This window comes from Chlorocebus sabaeus, chromosome 20 (assembly GCF_047675955.1).
Source record: "Chlorocebus sabaeus isolate Y175 chromosome 20, mChlSab1.0.hap1, whole genome shotgun sequence".
Taxonomy (NCBI): Eukaryota; Metazoa; Chordata; class Mammalia; order Primates; family Cercopithecidae; genus Chlorocebus; species Chlorocebus sabaeus.
The window spans coordinates 70,003,718-70,021,854 of NC_132923.1; the positions used below are offsets into that span (position 1 = coordinate 70,003,718).

The 18,137-nt window shown below is 36.1% G+C and overlaps 1 protein-coding gene across 1 annotated transcript in view; it reads left to right on the forward strand.

Annotated features, from left to right (window-relative positions):
• The window catches only part of DNAI4 (dynein axonemal intermediate chain 4), a 105,498-nt gene that overhangs the window by 16,051 nt on the left and 71,310 nt on the right, over window positions 1-18,137 (forward strand). Inside the window, 3 exon segments of the mRNA XM_007978375.3 lie at window positions 2,459-2,633; window positions 14,668-14,852; window positions 16,959-17,071. Of these exon segments, the coding sequence (XP_007976566.2) occupies window positions 2,459-2,633; window positions 14,668-14,852; window positions 16,959-17,071 (473 nt within the window).

The window sequence follows — 18,137 nt, forward strand, 5'->3', positions numbered from 1 at the left end:
CTTACTAAAGAGAAAAGCCACATGTATGACTATGGGAGTAAGTGTCTGAAGTAGCAAGGCAGGTAAAATTATTTATGTGAGAAGATTTCAAGGAGCTAAGAGGCCAGGGTATTTGAAGGATTACCTTCATGGACATTGAAATGCTCAAGAATTATGCCAGAAGTAGCTATTAGAGATAGAGCCAGTGACTTAGAATATGAAGTCTTCAGAGGATGATAGGAGAGAAAAGTAAATGCCATAAGAAAGTAGAGTACATGTGGTCATTGAAACCATGGAATTTACTCAGGAATAGTGTATATAGTGAGAAATCACATAACTAAGATTTGAGCCTAAACGTAATCTGTAAAAGGGGAGCTCAAAGGAAAAGGGAATGGGAGGACCAGATTTTGTAAGGATAGTAGGGCAAAATGTTAAGAAGGAAGAGAATGAGAGAGTTGAAGGTAATGGCAAAAGAGTGATTCAATTGATAAATTGTGGATTCAAGTTTAATAGAGAAAAGAGAAATCTAAAATGTTCTGATTATTTGGTAGAATGGAAAGGTCAGGTGATTAGAGGTCTCAAGGAGGTTGAAGAATAGGCTAAGGTATGAGAGAAACGAATCTGAGAAGTCAATTTTAAGAAGGAATGGTCAGCTGAAGAAGAAACAGTGAAGCTAGATTGTAGTTACAGAGCAAAAAGAGGAGTCATGTAGTAGGCAGTATTACTGGCTAACATTTTAAGGAGTTGGACTGTGAAAGGAAGGAGAGATATAGTAATAGGTAGAGGAAGACATAGTTAAAGGAAGGATTTTTAAGTTGAGGAGATGATTGGGGCATAATTTTGTGCTCACAGGGAAAAGACAGAAAAAAATAAGATAGGAGATGTGGAATTATGGATGGAGAAGAGTCCCTGAGACACCAGTGACAGGTTTCAGAGTTCACATAAAAGGTTAGTCTTAGATAAGAATGGCAACTCTTACTGAGAAAGGAAAAAAAGACATAAGTGAGTTTGTGGGAGGTGGGAGAAGAATTTAAAGGAGGTAGCGAAATAATTTGAAGGAGTTTTTACATGATTGTTACTTTTTTTTTTTTAAGAGATGTTAGGGGTTAAGTTCTTATAGACAGAAGGAGAATAGGATAGGATACTTAAATGTAAATTGAAATAGTGCACAAATGGAATTCATTCACTCATATAATTTTAAAATATTAAAGTGTCCGTGGTATACTAGGCATTGTGCTGGGTGCTAGGGATATAGCAGTGAACAAGACCAAGTTCCTGCCCTAAACATGCTTACGTTCTGTAGAGGGGTGAACAACAAAATGTCAAGTAACGATAAATGCTATGAAGAAAAATAAAATATGAAAACTGGATTGATCGTTATTTAAACATATTCTTGTCTGATTTTTTATGATTTAAAAAGTAAATGTATTATTTAAAATGTTTTCTTTGGCAGCATATTTCTTTTTTATAATGTCAGGGAGGATCATCCCCATTTTATAGAAATCCATATTACAGAGTACTAGAAGGGATAAAATGATAAGGTAAGTCCTTGTCTTAAGGAATTGACAGGGTAAATCCAAAAGTGAAAAAATATTTTTTCATGGATATAAATATTTTGATTGTAACTTCTCTTCTTACTAAAAAGGGCACGGTGGCTCATGCCTATAATCCTAGCACTTTGGGAGGCTGAGGCAGGCAGATCGCGAGACCAGGAGTTTGAGACCAGCCTGGCCAACATGGTGAAACCCCATCTTTACTAAAAATACAAAAATTAGCCAGGCATGGTGGTGCATGCCTATAGTCCCAGCTACTTGGGAGGCTGAGGCAGAAGAATCACTTGAACCCAGGAGGTGGAGATTGCATTGAGCCAAGATCACGCCACTGCACTCCAGCCAGGGTGACAGAGCGAGACTCCATCTCAAAAAAAAGAGGAAAAGTAGTATATAATTCAGGAAGGAACACACTATTCTTTCTCAGGCTTTATTAATCATGTTTAAATCTGCCCATGTAACTGCACTACACACTCATGTGTGCTTACTATGTGCCAGGAACTTCCTAACCACAATACAAAAATTAATTTTTTTAATTCTCATAATAACCTATAAGTTAAGTACTATTATTATCCTCATTTTGCAGACAAAGAAACTAAGACCCAGAGAAGTCAGCATGGACTTAGGATCTGACTACCTGGGTTCAAATCTCAACCATTGTAGGAATGTTTCCCCTTAAAGCCTCTGTGACTTTATATAAAATAACATTAATAGCAACCTCTTGGAATTGTGAGGAGAAAGTGATGTAATATATGCCAACTCTTTAGAACTATGTTTATACATAATAAGATTTCAAGTAGCTATCATTATTTCTTGTTATATGTTTAGATTGTTCACATGTTTTTAAATGAAAGTCTGCTTTTTATTGTTGGTTGATTTTTCTTTTCAATCTTGAATCCTTTGCGTTATATTTTAATTTCCTTATACAGGAACATTGTCACACAACCAAAGAAGTCTATTAGCTTTTTTGCTGCAATGAAAGCAACTTCAGGGAAAGGATATACTGGTGCAAATCAAAGCAGAATGGCTGTGTCCAAAACCGTGCTTATTCCACCTGAATTGAAAACTGCAGACAAAACAAATCCCAGTATAAAGACAATGCAGGTAATATTCTTAGAATTCTAAGTTTATCTGAAAATGGCACCATGAAAAACTCAATTGAAATGTTAAAGATAGAAAATATGCTGCTTTCAGATAATCACTCACTTGTAATTTTGAAACAGATTTTGTTAATTTCTACCACATATTATTCCATACAACATAATACTGACACTTGGCTCCTATAACTAGTTATTGATAAGAAGAATATTAGAGTGGAATGAGAAAAGTCTATTCATGACCTTAAGAACTATTTGCTTATGGTATTAATTATATATGTTACAATATCTTTCATTGTTGTCAGCAATATAGTCTTGAAAATGTAATAAAATTATTTGTCATAAAGTCAGTTATTGTGCCTCATTAGAAGATTTATAATTAAGAATTAACTCTTTTAAACTTTTAATCAAATGATAACATATACAGAAAAGCATGTAATATATAACTTTGAATGGGTTCAGCATTTGTTTGGATGGGACATTAAAAGAAGAGTCCATAAAAGATAAAATTCGTAAGTTGGACTTCATCAAAATTAAAACTTTTTCTCTGTCAAGGACATTGATAACAGAATACAAAGAAATGTGACACACTGGGGAAAATTATTTACAAAGCATATTTTGATAAAGTACTTATAACTAAAACGTATAAACAACCTTCAAAGCAATATTAAGACAACCCAATTTTTAAAAATTAGCAAAATGTTTGAGCTAACACTTCACCAGAATAGATAAACAGATAGCATGGGAGCACATAAAAAGATGATCAGTATTAATTAAAAACCATACAACACTGCTACGTAGCTATTAGAATGTCTAAAATTGAAAGACTGATCATATCAAGTATTGACAAGTATGTGGAGGAACTAAAACTCTCACATGGCTGGTAGACATGGAAAATAGAAAACAATTATTCGTCAACTTATTAAGTGTTAACATATACCTACTATATCATCCAGCTATTCCATGTCTAGGTATTTACCAAGAGAAAAGAAAGTATATGTTTATATAAACACTACTACATGAATGTTTATACACCTTTATATATAATGGTGGAAAACTAAACCCTCATTTTATTAAACAAATATGATATATTTGCACATATGTATTTCACTTATGTGTGTATATATACATATACATATATATGAATACACGCATATAAATATATATGCATGTGTATATACAAATAAAGTATATTTCATTTATTTATATGTATAAAAAATTATTTTCTCCAATGGTGAAAATATTTATTATACATGTATATTTTCTCCAATGGTGAAAGACTGAAAGCATCTCTCCTAAGATCCAAGAACAAAAGAAGGATGCCTACTTTTACCACTTCTCTTCAACATAGTAGTGGCAGTCCTAGCCAGGGCAATTGGGCAAGAAAAAGAAATAAAAGGCGTCCAGGTGGGCATGGTGGCGCACGCCTTTAATCCCAGCACTTTGGGAGGCCAAGGCGGGCAGATCACTTGAGGTCAGGAGTTTGAGACCCTCCTGGCCAACATGGTGAAACCCTGTCTCTACTAAAAATACAAAAAAATCAGCCACCCGTCGTGGCAGGTGCCTGTAATCCCAGCTACTTGGGAGGTTGAGGCAGGAGAATCACTTGAAACTGGCAGGCAGAGGTTGCAGTGAGCAGAGATAGCACCACAGTCTGTCTCAAATTAAATAAATAAAAGGCACCCAAATCGGAAAGGAAGAAGTAAAGTTCTCTCTGATGTGATCTTATGTGTAGAAAACTGTAAAAATTACACAGACACACACACAACTAAAAAATGAATTCTGCAAAGTTGCAGGATAGAAAATCAACAACACAAATTAGTTGCATTCCTAACAATGAATTTCCAAAAAGGAAATTAAGAAAAAGATTGCATTTACAATCGCATCAACAATAATAAAATACTTAGGGATAAATTTAACCAAGGGGCCAAAGCTTTGTATACTGAAAACTACAAAACACAAAAGAAAGGAAAGAATACACCAGTAAACGGAAAAAACATTTCTTGTTCGTAGATTGGAAGGCATAATAGTGTTAGGATGTCAATACTACCTAAGTGACTTACAGATTCAATACATTCCCTACCAAAATCCCAGTGATATTTTTTCAGAAGTAGAAAATCCTATCCTAAAATGTATATGAAATATCAAGAGATGCAAATAGCCCAAACAATCTTGAATAAGAAGAACAAAGTTGGAAGTCTCATACTTCCTGATTTTAAAACTTACTACAAATCTGTAGTAATCAAAACAGGGTGGTAGTAGAATAAAGACAAACATACAGTATAGACCAATGGAATGGAATGACCCAGAAATAAAATTTCACATATATGGTCAAATGGTTTTGACAAAGAAGCCAAGACTGTACAATGGAGAAAAGACAGTTTTGTCAACAAATCTTGTTGGGACAACTGGATATCTGCATGAAAAAGAATGAAGTTGGATCCTTACCTTATACCGTCTACAAAAATAAACTCAGAATGGATCAAAGACCCCAAATAAGAGCTAACTCTATAAAACTCCTAGTGGAAAACAGGGAAAAGAAATTATTTGTCAACAATTTCTTGCATATGACACCAAAAGCATATGCAGCTAAAGAAAAAATATATATATTGGGCTACATTAAAATTAGAAACTTCTATCAAAAGACATTAACAGAGTGAAAAAACCCACAGGATGGTAGAAAATATTTGCAAATTATGTATTTGATAAGGTGCTAATAACCAGAATATGTAAGTAACTACAAATTAACAACAAAGAAACAGCCCAATTAAAAGAATGGGCAAAGAACTTGATTAGATATTTTTACAAAGAAGATGCACAAATGACCAACAAACACAGGAAAAGATACTCAACATCACTAAGCATTAGGGAAATGCAAATCAAAATCACAGTAAGACACTACTTCATACCCATTATGACAGCTACTATTAAAAAAAAAGTGTTGGTACGTCATGGAGAAATTGAAACCCTTGCATACTGTTGGTGGATTTTGAAATGGTGTGGCCACTGTGAAAAATGGTATTGTAGGGCCAGGCATGGTGGCTCACACCTGTAATCTCAGCACTTTGAGAAGCTGAGGCAGGAAGTTTACTTGACGCCAGGCTCAGCACTTCGGGAGGCTGAGGCAGGAGGATTGCTTGAGGTCAGGAGTTTGAGACCAGCCTGAACAACATAGCAAGACCCCATCTCTATAAGAAAATGAAAAAATAAATTAGCCAGGTGTGGTGGCAAGAGCCTGTAGTCATAGATGCTCAGGAGAATCACTTGAACCCAGAATTTCAAGACTACAGTGAGCTATGATCGTGCTACTGCACTCTAGCCTGAATGACAGAGCTATATCCTGTCTCAAAAGAAAAAAGGAAAGAAAAACAGTATTGTGGTTCCTCCAAACCTTAAAAGTAGAATTACTATATGATTCAGGAAGGAGTATATATCAAAAGACTTAAAAGCAGAGTTTCAAACAGATATTTGTACAACCATCTTCATATCAGCATTATGCACAATAGCTAAAAGGTGAAAGCAACTAAAGTCCTCATCAACAGATGACTGGATACACAAAATGTGGCATATACACACAATGAAATATTCAACCTTAAAATATAATGAAAAATCATTAATGAAATTACAATCTACATTAGAAAAATATTCACTAATAGAAATAATGTACTATTGTGATAGTGATATGTAAATAATCAACAAAAGAAGAAATTAAAAGGAAAATCAGAAAATATTCCGAGATGATAGATAATCAAGACACAACATACCAAAGCTTATGGGATACAGCTAAAGCACTGCTTAGAGGGAAATTTATAGATATACATTTGTATTAGAAAGAAGAAAGATCTCAAATAACTTACCCTTCCAACTGAACAAACTGGAAAAAAAAAGTGAATAACACAAAATAACATGAAATAAGCAGAAGGAAGGAAATAAAAAATATTTGGGTGGAAATTAATGAAATCTTGAATAGAAAAACAATAGAGAAAATCAATGAAACTGAAAGCTGGTTCTTTAAAAAGATCAACAAAATTGACAGAAAAGACATTTTGAAAAAATCCAACATCTTTTCATGACATAAACACGCAACAAACTAGGAATAGAAGGGAATTTCCTCAATCTGATAAAGGATTTGCAAAAACCCCACAGCTTACATTATATTTAATCACACTTAATCTCCTTATCATCAGGAACAAGACAAGTCCTTGCATTGCTATTCAACATTATCGTGGAGGTTCTAGGCATGGAAATTAGACAAGAAAAAGAAAAGGCATCCAGGTTGGAAAGTAAGAGGTAAAAACATCTCTATTTGTAGATGACATGATGTTATATATACAGACTCATAAGGAATTCACTAAAAAACAATTAGGACTTGCAAATGAGTTTTGTAAGGTTGCCAGATACATGATCAATATACAAATAAATTGTATTTCTAGACGTGTGCATAGAACCATTTGAAAAGAATGATCTGTTTCTCAATAGCATCAAAAACAGTAAAATACTTACGAATAAATGTAATAGAAGAAGTGCAAAATGTATGCTCTGAAAACTGTAAAACATTATTGAAAGAAATTAAATAAGATCTAATTAAATGGGAAAGTATCCCATGGTCATGATCAAAAGACCTACTATTGTTAAGATTGTTATACTCCTCAAACTGATCTGTAAACTTAACACAATTGTTATCAGAATTCCAACTGACTTCTTTCTACAAACTGACAACTGATTCTAAAATTCATATGGGGCCAGGACCAGTGGCTCATGCCTGTAATCCCAGCACTTTGGGAGGCCAAGGTGGGTGGATCACCTGAGACCAGGAGTTCGAGACCACCCTGAACAACATGGTGAAACCCCATCTCTACTAAAAATACCAAGTTAGCCGGGTGTGGTGGCGCATGCCTGTAATCCCAGGTACTCGGGAGGCAGAGGCAGGAGAATTGCTTGAACTTGGGAGGCAGAGACAGTAGAATCACTTAAACTTGGGAGGCAGAAGTTGCAGTGAGCCAAGATTGCACCATTGCACTCCAGCCTGGGCAACAAGAGCAAAACTCTGTCTCAAAAATAAAATAAAATAAAATCCATATGGGATCACAGGGGACCCAGCAGAGCCAAAATCATCCTGAAAAAGAACAAAGTAGGACGATTCACACTTCGCTGTTTCAAACTTTACGAAGCAATAGTAATCAAAATAATTTGTTGTTGACACAAAGATAGATACATAGATCAATGGGATACAATTGAGAGTTCAGAAATAAACCCATTTACCTAAAGTCAACTGATTTTTTATGAGTGCCGAGATCATTCACTGGGGAAAGGATATTCTGTTGAACAAATTGTGCCAGGATAACTGGATTGACACCTGGAAAAGAATGAACTTAGACCCTTACCTCATATTTTCAAACTAATTCAAAATTTATTAAAGACAGATTTAAGAGCTAAAACTGTAACACTCTTAGAAGAAAACATAGGGGTAAATTTTTATGACCTTGGATTTGGCATAGGCTTCTTATATGTGACACTCAAAGCATACGTAACAAAAGAAAAAGTAAAAAGTAGATAAATTTGACCTTACGAAAATTTTTAAATGTTTGTATCAAAAACATATACAGAGTGAAAAGATAACCCACAGAAATAGAAAATACTTGTGAAACATGTATCTGATAAGAGCTTGTATCATATATAAAGAACTCTTATAATTCATTAATAAAGACAAATAATTGAATATTGATCATACAATCTGAATGTTCGTTTCTTAAGAAAATACATACAAATGATCAAAAAACATATGAAAATATGGTGGACATTGTTAGAGAAATCGAAATCAAGCCCACAATGATATATTCACTTTATACCCACTAAGATGGCTAGAATCAAAGAGTAACATAACAAGTGTTAGAAGTGAAGAAAGCAGAACTCTCATACACTGCTTGTGGGAATATAAATTGGCCATGTTGTAAAATAGTTTGGAAGTTCCTCAAGAGGTTAAACAGTGTTACCATATGAACCAGCAATCCTACTCCTAGGTATATACACCCAAGAGAAATAAAATATATTTCTACTCAAAAAGGTATACACAAATGTTTCTAGTAGCATTATTCGTAGTAGACAAAAGGTGGAAAGAACTCAAATGTCCGTCAATGGAAAAGTGGCTAAAGAAAATGTTGTATAGCCATACAATAGAATATTATTCAACCATAAAAAGGAATGAAGCACTGATGCATGAATCTTGAAAATATGCTAAGTGAGACAAGCCAGTCACAAAATACTGCACAGTATATGATTCCATTCACTATCAAACTCCCAAATAGGGAAGTCTATAGAGACATGAAGATACTCGTGGTGGCCTGGGGCTGCGAGCAGAGATGTTAGGGGACTATCTTAATATGTTTTCTGTTGTTATGATGTAACTGAATGCTCAATACTGGATAATTTATAAAGCAAAGAAATGTATTTCTGACATTTCTCAAGACTGAGAAGTCCAGGGTCAAGTGGACACATCTGGTGAGGATCTCCTTGCTAGTGGGGGACTCTGCAGGGTCCTGGGGTAGAGCAGGATATTACATGGTGAGGAGTGCTCACAAGAGATGGAGAAACTGGCTTTTATAACAGACCCTTTTCATGATAACTTATCCACTCCCTTAGTAACCTACTGACCCATTCATCCATGAATGGATTAATGCCTTGATCCAGTCACCTCCCAAAAATCCCACCTCTCAATACTATTGCATTAAGGACCAAGTTTCCAGCATAACTTAGAGACACATTTAAACCATAACTTTCTGCCTTTGGCCCCCAAATTCACATCCTTCTCACATGTAAAACACATTAATTCTATCCCAATAGCCCCAATGCCTTAAATCATTCCAACATCAACTCAAAAGCCCAGAGTCTTACCTGCGAGCCTGTGAAATCAAAACAAGCTATTTATTTCCAAGATACAGTGGTTGGACAGACATGGGGTATACATTCTCATTCTGAAAGGGAGAATAGGCCAGAAGTCATAGGTCCCAAAAAAGTCTGAACTCAGCAGAGCAAACATTAAACCTTAAAGCTGGAGAATAATATCTTTTGACTCCATGTACTGCCTTCTGGACACACTGGTGCAGGGATTGGCCCCCAAGGCCTTGGGCATCCCTGACTCTATGACTTTGCTGGGATCAGTCTACACTACAGCTTTCCCAGGCTGGCTTTGCAGGCTGATAGCTCTGCAGTTCTGGGGTCCTGTGGCAATCCTGCTCCCATGTCTCCACTAGGCATTACCCTTTAGGGGCCTTCTGCAGTAGTTTTGCCCCTGTGATAATCTCTGCATAGACTCCCAGGCCATCTGATACATCCATTGGAATTAAGATGGATCTTAATTCCTCCACAGCTTTTGCTTTCTGTAAGCCTGCAGAATTAATGCCATGTGGATGCTGCCAAGGCTTACGATTCACATCTTCTGGAGTAGTGGGTATAGCCCCAATGGGGGTCACTTGTGCCACAGCTGGGGTGGCTGACTCCTTGCCAAAATTTGGGGACCCAAGGTAGTCCTGGGTAGTGAGCTCTTGAAGGGCACTCAGGGCCTGTCCCCTGAAACCATTCTGCCCTCCTAGATCTCTGGGCCTGTGTTGGGATGAGCCACCTAGAAAATCGTTGAAACACTTTTGGAGTCTAGAACATTGTCTTAATGATTCCTTTCATCTGTACTAAACTCCTTTGCAAATGGTCTCTGGGCCACACCCTTGGTTCATTCTTTACATAGCCAGGCTAAGACTTTTCCAAATCTTTCTGCTTTGCTTCCCTTTTGATTATAATTTTTTTTTTTTTTAAATCTCATCCCTTTGTTCTCAAATCTCACTGTAAGTAAGCAAAAGCAACCATGCAGCATCTTGAACACTTTGCTTAGATATTAATATTTCTTTTGCCAGGTATCCTAGTTTGTCATGCTTAAATTTTGCCTTCCATAAATTCTGCCAAGTTCTTTACCACTTTATAACAAAGACAGCGTTTATTCCAGTTTCTAATAAGAATTTCTCATTTCTGTCTGAGACCCCATCAGAAGTCTTTACTGTTCCTAATTCTACCAGTATTCTGTTCACAACCACTGAAGCAATTAAAAAGATTCAGACTTTCTTTAGTCTGCTCTTCTGAGCCCTCACCAGAATCACCCTTAATGCTGTTTATGGCAATGCAGCCTTTTTCTAGACTGCTTCTCCAGGTTCTTCTAGCCTCTATCCATTACTCAGTTCCAAAGCCACTTCTGCATTTTCAGGTGTTTGTTATTAGTCCCACTTCTTGGTATTAATTTTTTTAGTTTGTTTTCTGTTTCTGTAAATGAATACCTGATACTGGGTACTTTATAAACAGAAGAATATTGTTTCTTATAGTTCTGGAGGCTAGGATGTCCAGGGTCAAGGAACCACATCTGGTTAGGGCCTTGTTGCTAGTGGGGACTCTGCAGAGAGCTAAGGTGGTGCAGGGTATCGCATGGTGAGGGGAGTTTATGAGAGAGGGAAACTGGCCTTCATAACAGACTTCTCTTGTGATAACTAAACCACTCCCTTGATAACCCATTTATCCATTAATCCATGAATGGATTAATCCATTTGTGAGGACAACCTTTCATTACACAGTCACCTCCCAAAGTCGAAGCTCTCAACACTGCTGCATTGGGACCACATTTCCAACACATGAACTTTTGGTGCACACACTTAAACCATAGCAGGGATCATAATGGACACAGAGTATTTTCTTGAAGTGTAAAAAGTTTCCAAAATTAATTTTAGTGCACATATATGTGAATATATTAAAAACTATTGAATTGTACATGTTAAAAGCAATTTAAAAAGCAAATTAATGCATATTATATCATTCCAATTTTGAATTTTGAAAATTTAAGTAAAATATAAAAAAACTTAAAAAATTACACTTTAGCAAAGCAAACAAAAGTTGAAAACTGGAAACTATTAAAGAAATTTATGTGAGTGATTTAAAAACTTTCCTTCAAAGATAATTCCAGGCCGGGCGCGGTGACTCACACCTGTAATCCCAGCACTTTGGGAGGCCGAGACGGGCGGATCACGAGGTCAGGAGATTGAGACCATCCTGGCTAACACTGTCTTTACTAAAATACAAAAAAAAAAATAAATTAGCCGGGCGTGGTGGCAGGCGCCTGTAGTCCCAGCTACTCGGAAGGCTGAGGCAGAAGAATGGCGTGAACCTGGGAGGCAGAGCTTGCCACGAGCCGAGATCGTGCCACTGCACTCCAACCTGGGCGACAGCGCGAGACTCCGTCTCAAAAAAAAAAAAAAAAAAAAAAGATAATTCCAGATTCAGATGACTTCAATTGTGGTACGTGTCAAACACACATAGATGAAAACAGAACACTGAATATATTCCAGAACTCATTTTATGAGGCTAGCATTACCTTGATATTAAAACCTGAATACAGTATGAGAAACAAATATTATATTCCAATTTCACTTGCAAGCATAGAGAAATCCTCAATAAAATATTATTCAATAAAGTTCAGTAACAACAACAACAACAACAAAATGCCTAATACATCATAAGGAAGCTTGGTCTGTGCCAAGAAATCAAGATTGGTTTAACATTTGAAAACCCTTAGTGTAATTTACCACATTAACAGCTTAATGTGGTAAAAAAGCATGTGATCATTTCAATATAGACAAAGTATCTGATAACATTTAATATTCATGATTTTAAAAATTCTTACGAAACTGAGAATCACAAGGAACTTTAAAAATCTTATTTAGGCTACCTATAAAATCCTACAGTAGTGATCATACCAAATGGTGAAGCATTTCAAAAAAGAGCCCCCTTTAATCCAACATTCTTGGAAGTCAGTTCAAATTGGTGAGAAAATGAAATGGGATGTATAAGAATTGGAAAGGAAGAAAGAAAACATTGAATATTTGTGGATTGAATATTTACTAGCAACAAATAGTTCAAAAATTAGATTTTTTTTATTTGAAAAAAAAATTTTTTAGAGATGAGTCTTGCTCTGATCGTGCAGACTGAAAGTGCGTTGGCACAATCATAGCTCACTATATCCTCAAATTCCTGGGCTTAAGCAATCCTCTTGCCTTAACCTCCCATGTGGCATGGGCTACAGGTGTGTGCCACCATTCCCAGCTAATTTTCTCAAATTTTTGGTAAAGACGAGATTCTGCTGTGTTGTCTAGGCTGGTCTCGAACTCCTAGCCTCAAGCAGTCCTTCTGCCTTGACCTCCCAGAGCGCTGGGATTACAGGCATTGAGCCATTGTGCCCATCCAGAAATTAGACATTTTAAAATGATACAATTTATAATAGCACTAAGATTTATCAAGCACTTGTGGAAAAATATAACAAAAGATGCGTATACCAATATTTCTAAAACTATAGAAGTTTATTGGAAGACATTAAAGAGGACCAAAACAAAAGGAGATATAGACATGTGTGCATAGAAAACAATATTTTAAGATCAATTATCCTAAATTTTGATTTATAGATTCTTTGCAATTTTAATCAAAATCTCAAGTTTTAAAGTTTTTTTTTTTCCAGAAACTTTTCAAGATAATTCTAAAATTTATATGGAAATGCTAAAGGCTAAAAATAGCCAAGATACTTGCATAAAAGCTCAGTGGAAGCACTTGCTTTCCTAGATACCAGGCTTAATAAAACACACAATATTAGCAAATTAGAGAGCCTTCACATGACCTGAGCACATATAAACACTTATTTTGTAATAAATGTGAACTGCAGAGTAATGGGGGAAAGGACAGGATTTTCAAAAACTCTTGTTGAGACAATTGGGTGTTCTTATGAAACAAAAATATATTGGCTTTCTTATCCTATACATAAAATTAATTGTGGGTATATTATATACTTAAATATGAAAAGCAACATATAGTACTTCAGGGCTGGATATGTTTTTTTAAAGGAGACATCTAAAGCACAACCCATAATGGAAAACATGATACATTTGACTACGTTAAAAAAACTCATATTCATCAAATATACCATAAAGAAAATGAAGCCACAGAGTGAAAGAAGACATTCGCAGCTCATACAACTGAAAGGACTCATCCGTTACCAATAATAAAAAAGTCTCAATACAATGTGTGCAAAGGACTTGAATAGGAAATTCTCCCCCTCCAAACGGAAATCAAAATGGGAATAAATATATAAAAGGAGTTCGACTGTATCAATATCACTGTTTTCTGCCTCCACATTTTGTCCCACTGGAAGGTTTTTTTGGGGCAGTAATATGCATAGAGCTGTCATCTCTTTTAACAATGTCGTCTTCTAGAGTACCCACTGAAGGACCTGATCGAGGCTGTTTTACAGTTAACTATTTTTTTTAAGAAATGAAAGGAGTACACTCTAAAATAATAAAAAGTTTAGTAAGCACATAAACCAGAAGCATAATTTATTATTATCAAATATTTACTGTGCATAATTGTATTGCTATACTTTTATATGACTGGCAGTGCGGTAGGTTTGTTTATATGAGCATCACTTACAAATTCGTGAGTAATGTGTTGTGCTATGACATTATGATGACTGTGATGTCACTAGGTGATATAGGAACTTTTCAGTTCTGTTATAATGTTATGATACCACTGTCATATATGTGATCCATTGTTGACTGAATCATTTTGTGGTGCAGAACTATAAACCAAAAGCATGTAATAACTAGGGAAATGCCTATTAATGAGATGTTAAGTGAAAAATAGTGAGTTTTCTTTAAAACGTGTACATAACAATTTACATGCATCAAAATATTAACAATCTGGATGAATTATCTTTCCACCTTTCTGATTTTCCAAAAGTTTATATTAATTATATGTAGATAAAACACAAATATTTTAAGAAAGTTTTTGCATAGTTAAGAAACTTTCTAAGCGTGACATTTTAAAGCATCCAATTTTTCATGTTTTTCCTATTGTAGGAACATTATGCTCATCTTTTTTCTACGATATTTGTTTCTATCTTCTAGCAGTTGTTGTTTAGAAGCCCTGTCTTTTTTAGTTACTTCATTTTAAATAACCATTTTTAACAGGTGTTTGACATAAATGGAACTGATGTTACTCCTCGACCTCTTTACCATCCAGATCCACTTACTGGTACAGCAAAGCCAAATAAACTCTTGACATCACAAGAAGGATCACTTGGACCAGAATTTATATCTTCCCATAGCTTTTATCAGAATACAATAAATCCTAGTATGTTAGGGCAATTTACAAGGTAGAGTATACTATTATATAGTTCCTTTTTTCTATCATATATATATTGCCTTTCCATTTAAATTGCACATATGTATCTTAGATATCAGTTGTTTCCAGTCTCCCAATCTTTCTCTCTCTTTCTTTCTTTCTTTCTTTCTTTTTTTTTTTTTTTTTTTTTTTTTTTGAGACGGAGTCTTGCTCTGTAGCCCGGGCTGGACTGCAGTGGCTCTTTCTTTCTTTCTTTCTTTCTTTCTTTCTTTCTTTCTTTCTTTCTTTCTTTCTTTCTTTCTTTCTTTCTTTCTTTCTTTCTTTTCTTTTCTTTCTTTCTTTTCTTTCTTTTCTTTCTTTCTTTCTTTCTTTCTTTCTTTTCTTTCTTTCTTTCTTTCTTTCTTCTTTCTTTCTTTCCTTTTTTTCTTTCCCTTCCTTCCTTCCTTCTTCCTTTCCTTTCCTTCCTTTTCCTTTTCCTTTTCTTTCCTTTACTTTTTTTTTTTTTTTTGACGAGTTTCACTCTTGTTACCCAAGCTGGAGTACAGTGGTGCCATCTGGGCTCACTGGAACCTCCGCCTCCTGGGTTCAAGCTATTCTCCTGCCTCAGCCTCCTGAGTAGCTGGGATTACAGGTGTCCCCCCACCATGCCTGGCTAATTTTTTGTATTTTTAATAGAGACGGGGTGTCAGCATGTTAACCAGACCGGTCTCGAACTCCTGACCTCAGGTGATCCACCCACCTAGGCCTCCCCAAATGCTGGGATTACAGGCATGAGCCACCGAAGTTTTAATTATCATCCTAATGTTCCATCTCTACATTCCTCTCATGTTTTAAATAAAATGCAGAGTTCTTAATGTCTTAAGAGTTCCCATATACTCACCACAAAACATTTGTGGAAAATACATGTATTTCACTCAAGACTTCCTGAGCAACCAAAAGATGGGATTAAAATCACATACAATTAATTTCAAATTCCCATTAGACATTTTTCTTCAGGTTTCTTCGGCTTCTTTTGAGCTGCATTTTATGGGAAGAGGTGGCTTCCCTTTTTTCCCCTCCTCTCCCATGCAAATCTCTGTTTTCCTAGAGTTTGATTTCTCTCTTATTTTATAATACACAGCAATTATATGCTTCTCTGGAGCTTGCCTCTGAATTTGCCTACAAAAATACAGCAGTACCTGGTAAAACAAGATATTCCAATAAACTTTACATCTTGTTTTGATGGGCAGTTTAGACTATAAATAGGAACAAAAAAGAAAGTATGTAATACCATGGAGTAGTGTTAAGTTCATATGTTTAAGGAAATTATTTTTGGATTCTTCCATTGATTTCCTTCTGAGTACATATATTTTAGTTAAACCTTGAGAAGGCCTTTATTAAATGAAATAAATCACATTTTTAAGATGACATTTGAGTAGTGAACAGAAACCAAGTGAAAAACGAAAGGAAGAATATTCCAGGCTGAGGCTCTGAAGTCAGAGAGCTCCTAAGATTGAGGAACTAAAAAAAAAAGTAAAGGAAGACTAATAATGAAGATGAATGTGCTGGGTAGGTAGACTGTATTTTGGATTTTTGTACTAAGTGTACTGATAATTCACTGAAGGACTTTAAGCATGTTTAACATGTCTTTCTTCTAAAATACATTTTTGCTGGGCGTGGTGGCTCACGCCTATAATCACAGCACTTTGGGAGGCCAAGGTGGGCAGAGCACCTGAGGTCAGGAGTTCAAGACCAGCCTGGCTAACATGGTGAAAACCCGTCTCTACCAAAAATACAAAAAAAATTAGCTGGACGTGGTGGCACAAGCCTGTAATCCCAGCTATTCAGGAGGCTGAGGCAGGAGGATCACTTGAACTTGGGAGGCAGAGGTTGCAGGGAGCAGAGATTGTGCTATTACACTATAGCCTGGGTGACACAGCGAGACTCCATTTCAAAAAATAAATAAAGATATAAATAAATTTTAAGTAACTTTTTATTTAAGAAATATTAGAAACCGACTCATTTTTGAAAAATGTATCTATTTTACTTATATGATCCTAGTATATTTGATTTCTCCATCTGATAATGTGTTCTAATTTGTATACTTAGTTTCCCATAAGGACATCTAAATAAATAATTTTGTTATTCATTATTAAAGGTCAGTTTTAGGAAGCAGTACAGTTTCTAAGTCAAGTGTATCAACAAGTGAATCAATAGCAGAAGACCTGGAAGAACCATCCTATAAACGAGAAAGATTGACTAGTTTCACAGGTAATGAAAATATGCTGCTTTATTTCAGTAACAGTTCATTATTTAGTCAGTATGCTTATTATTGGTTGGATACTTGAGATAAAAGAAATATGATAATGATTTCCAAATGCTGGCCTGTGAAGTCGCGTCAAGAGAATTACCAGGGGAGTATCTATTTTTTTAAGTTTCCTGGGTGACTTTTTTGAATCATCATCCTGAGGAACCACTGGTGCTTTGTGTTAGAGCTCAGCTTCTCCTTCCTCCTCCTCCTCCTCCTCCTCTTCCTCCTCCTCTTCTTCTTCTTCTTTCTTCTTCTTCTTCTTCTTCTTGTTCCTCTTTTTCTTCTTCCTCTTCCTCCTTTCCTCTTCTTCCTCTTCTTTTCCTCTTCCTCTCTTCTTCCTCACTTCTTCTTCCTCCTCTTCCTCCTCTTCTTCTTTCTCTTATTCCTTCTCCTCTTCCTCCTCTCCCTCTTCCTCTCTCTTCTCCTCCTCTCCTTCCTTCTCTTCTTCTTCTTCCTCCTCTTCCTCCTCTGCTTCCTTCTCCTCTTCCTCTTCTTCTTTTTCTTCTTTCCTTTTTTTTTTTTTTTTTTTTTTTTGAGACAGAGTCTTGTTCTGTCACCCAGGCTGGCGTGCAGTGGCACAATCTCAGCTCACTGCAACCTCTGCCTCCTGGGTTCAAGCAATTCTCCTGTCTGAGCCTCCCAAGGAGCTGGGATTGCAGGTGTCTGCCACCATGCTCAGCTAATTTTTTTGTATTTTTAATAGATACGGGGTTTCATCATGTTGGCCAGGCTGGTTTCAAACTTCTGACCTCAAATGATTTGCCAGCCTCGGCTTCTCAAAGTGCTGGGATTACAGGTGTGAGCCACTGTGCCTGGCCTCTTCTTTCTTCTTCTTCTCAGGGTCTCACTCCGTCACCCAGACTGGAGCGCAATCTTGGCTCACTGCAACCTCTGCTTCTCAGGCTCTAGCGATCCTCCACCTCAGGCTCCCAAGTACCTGGGAATACAGGCATGCACCACCGTGCCGGGCTAATTTTTTGTAATTATTGTAGAGACAGGTTTTCGCTATGTTAACCAGGCTGGTCT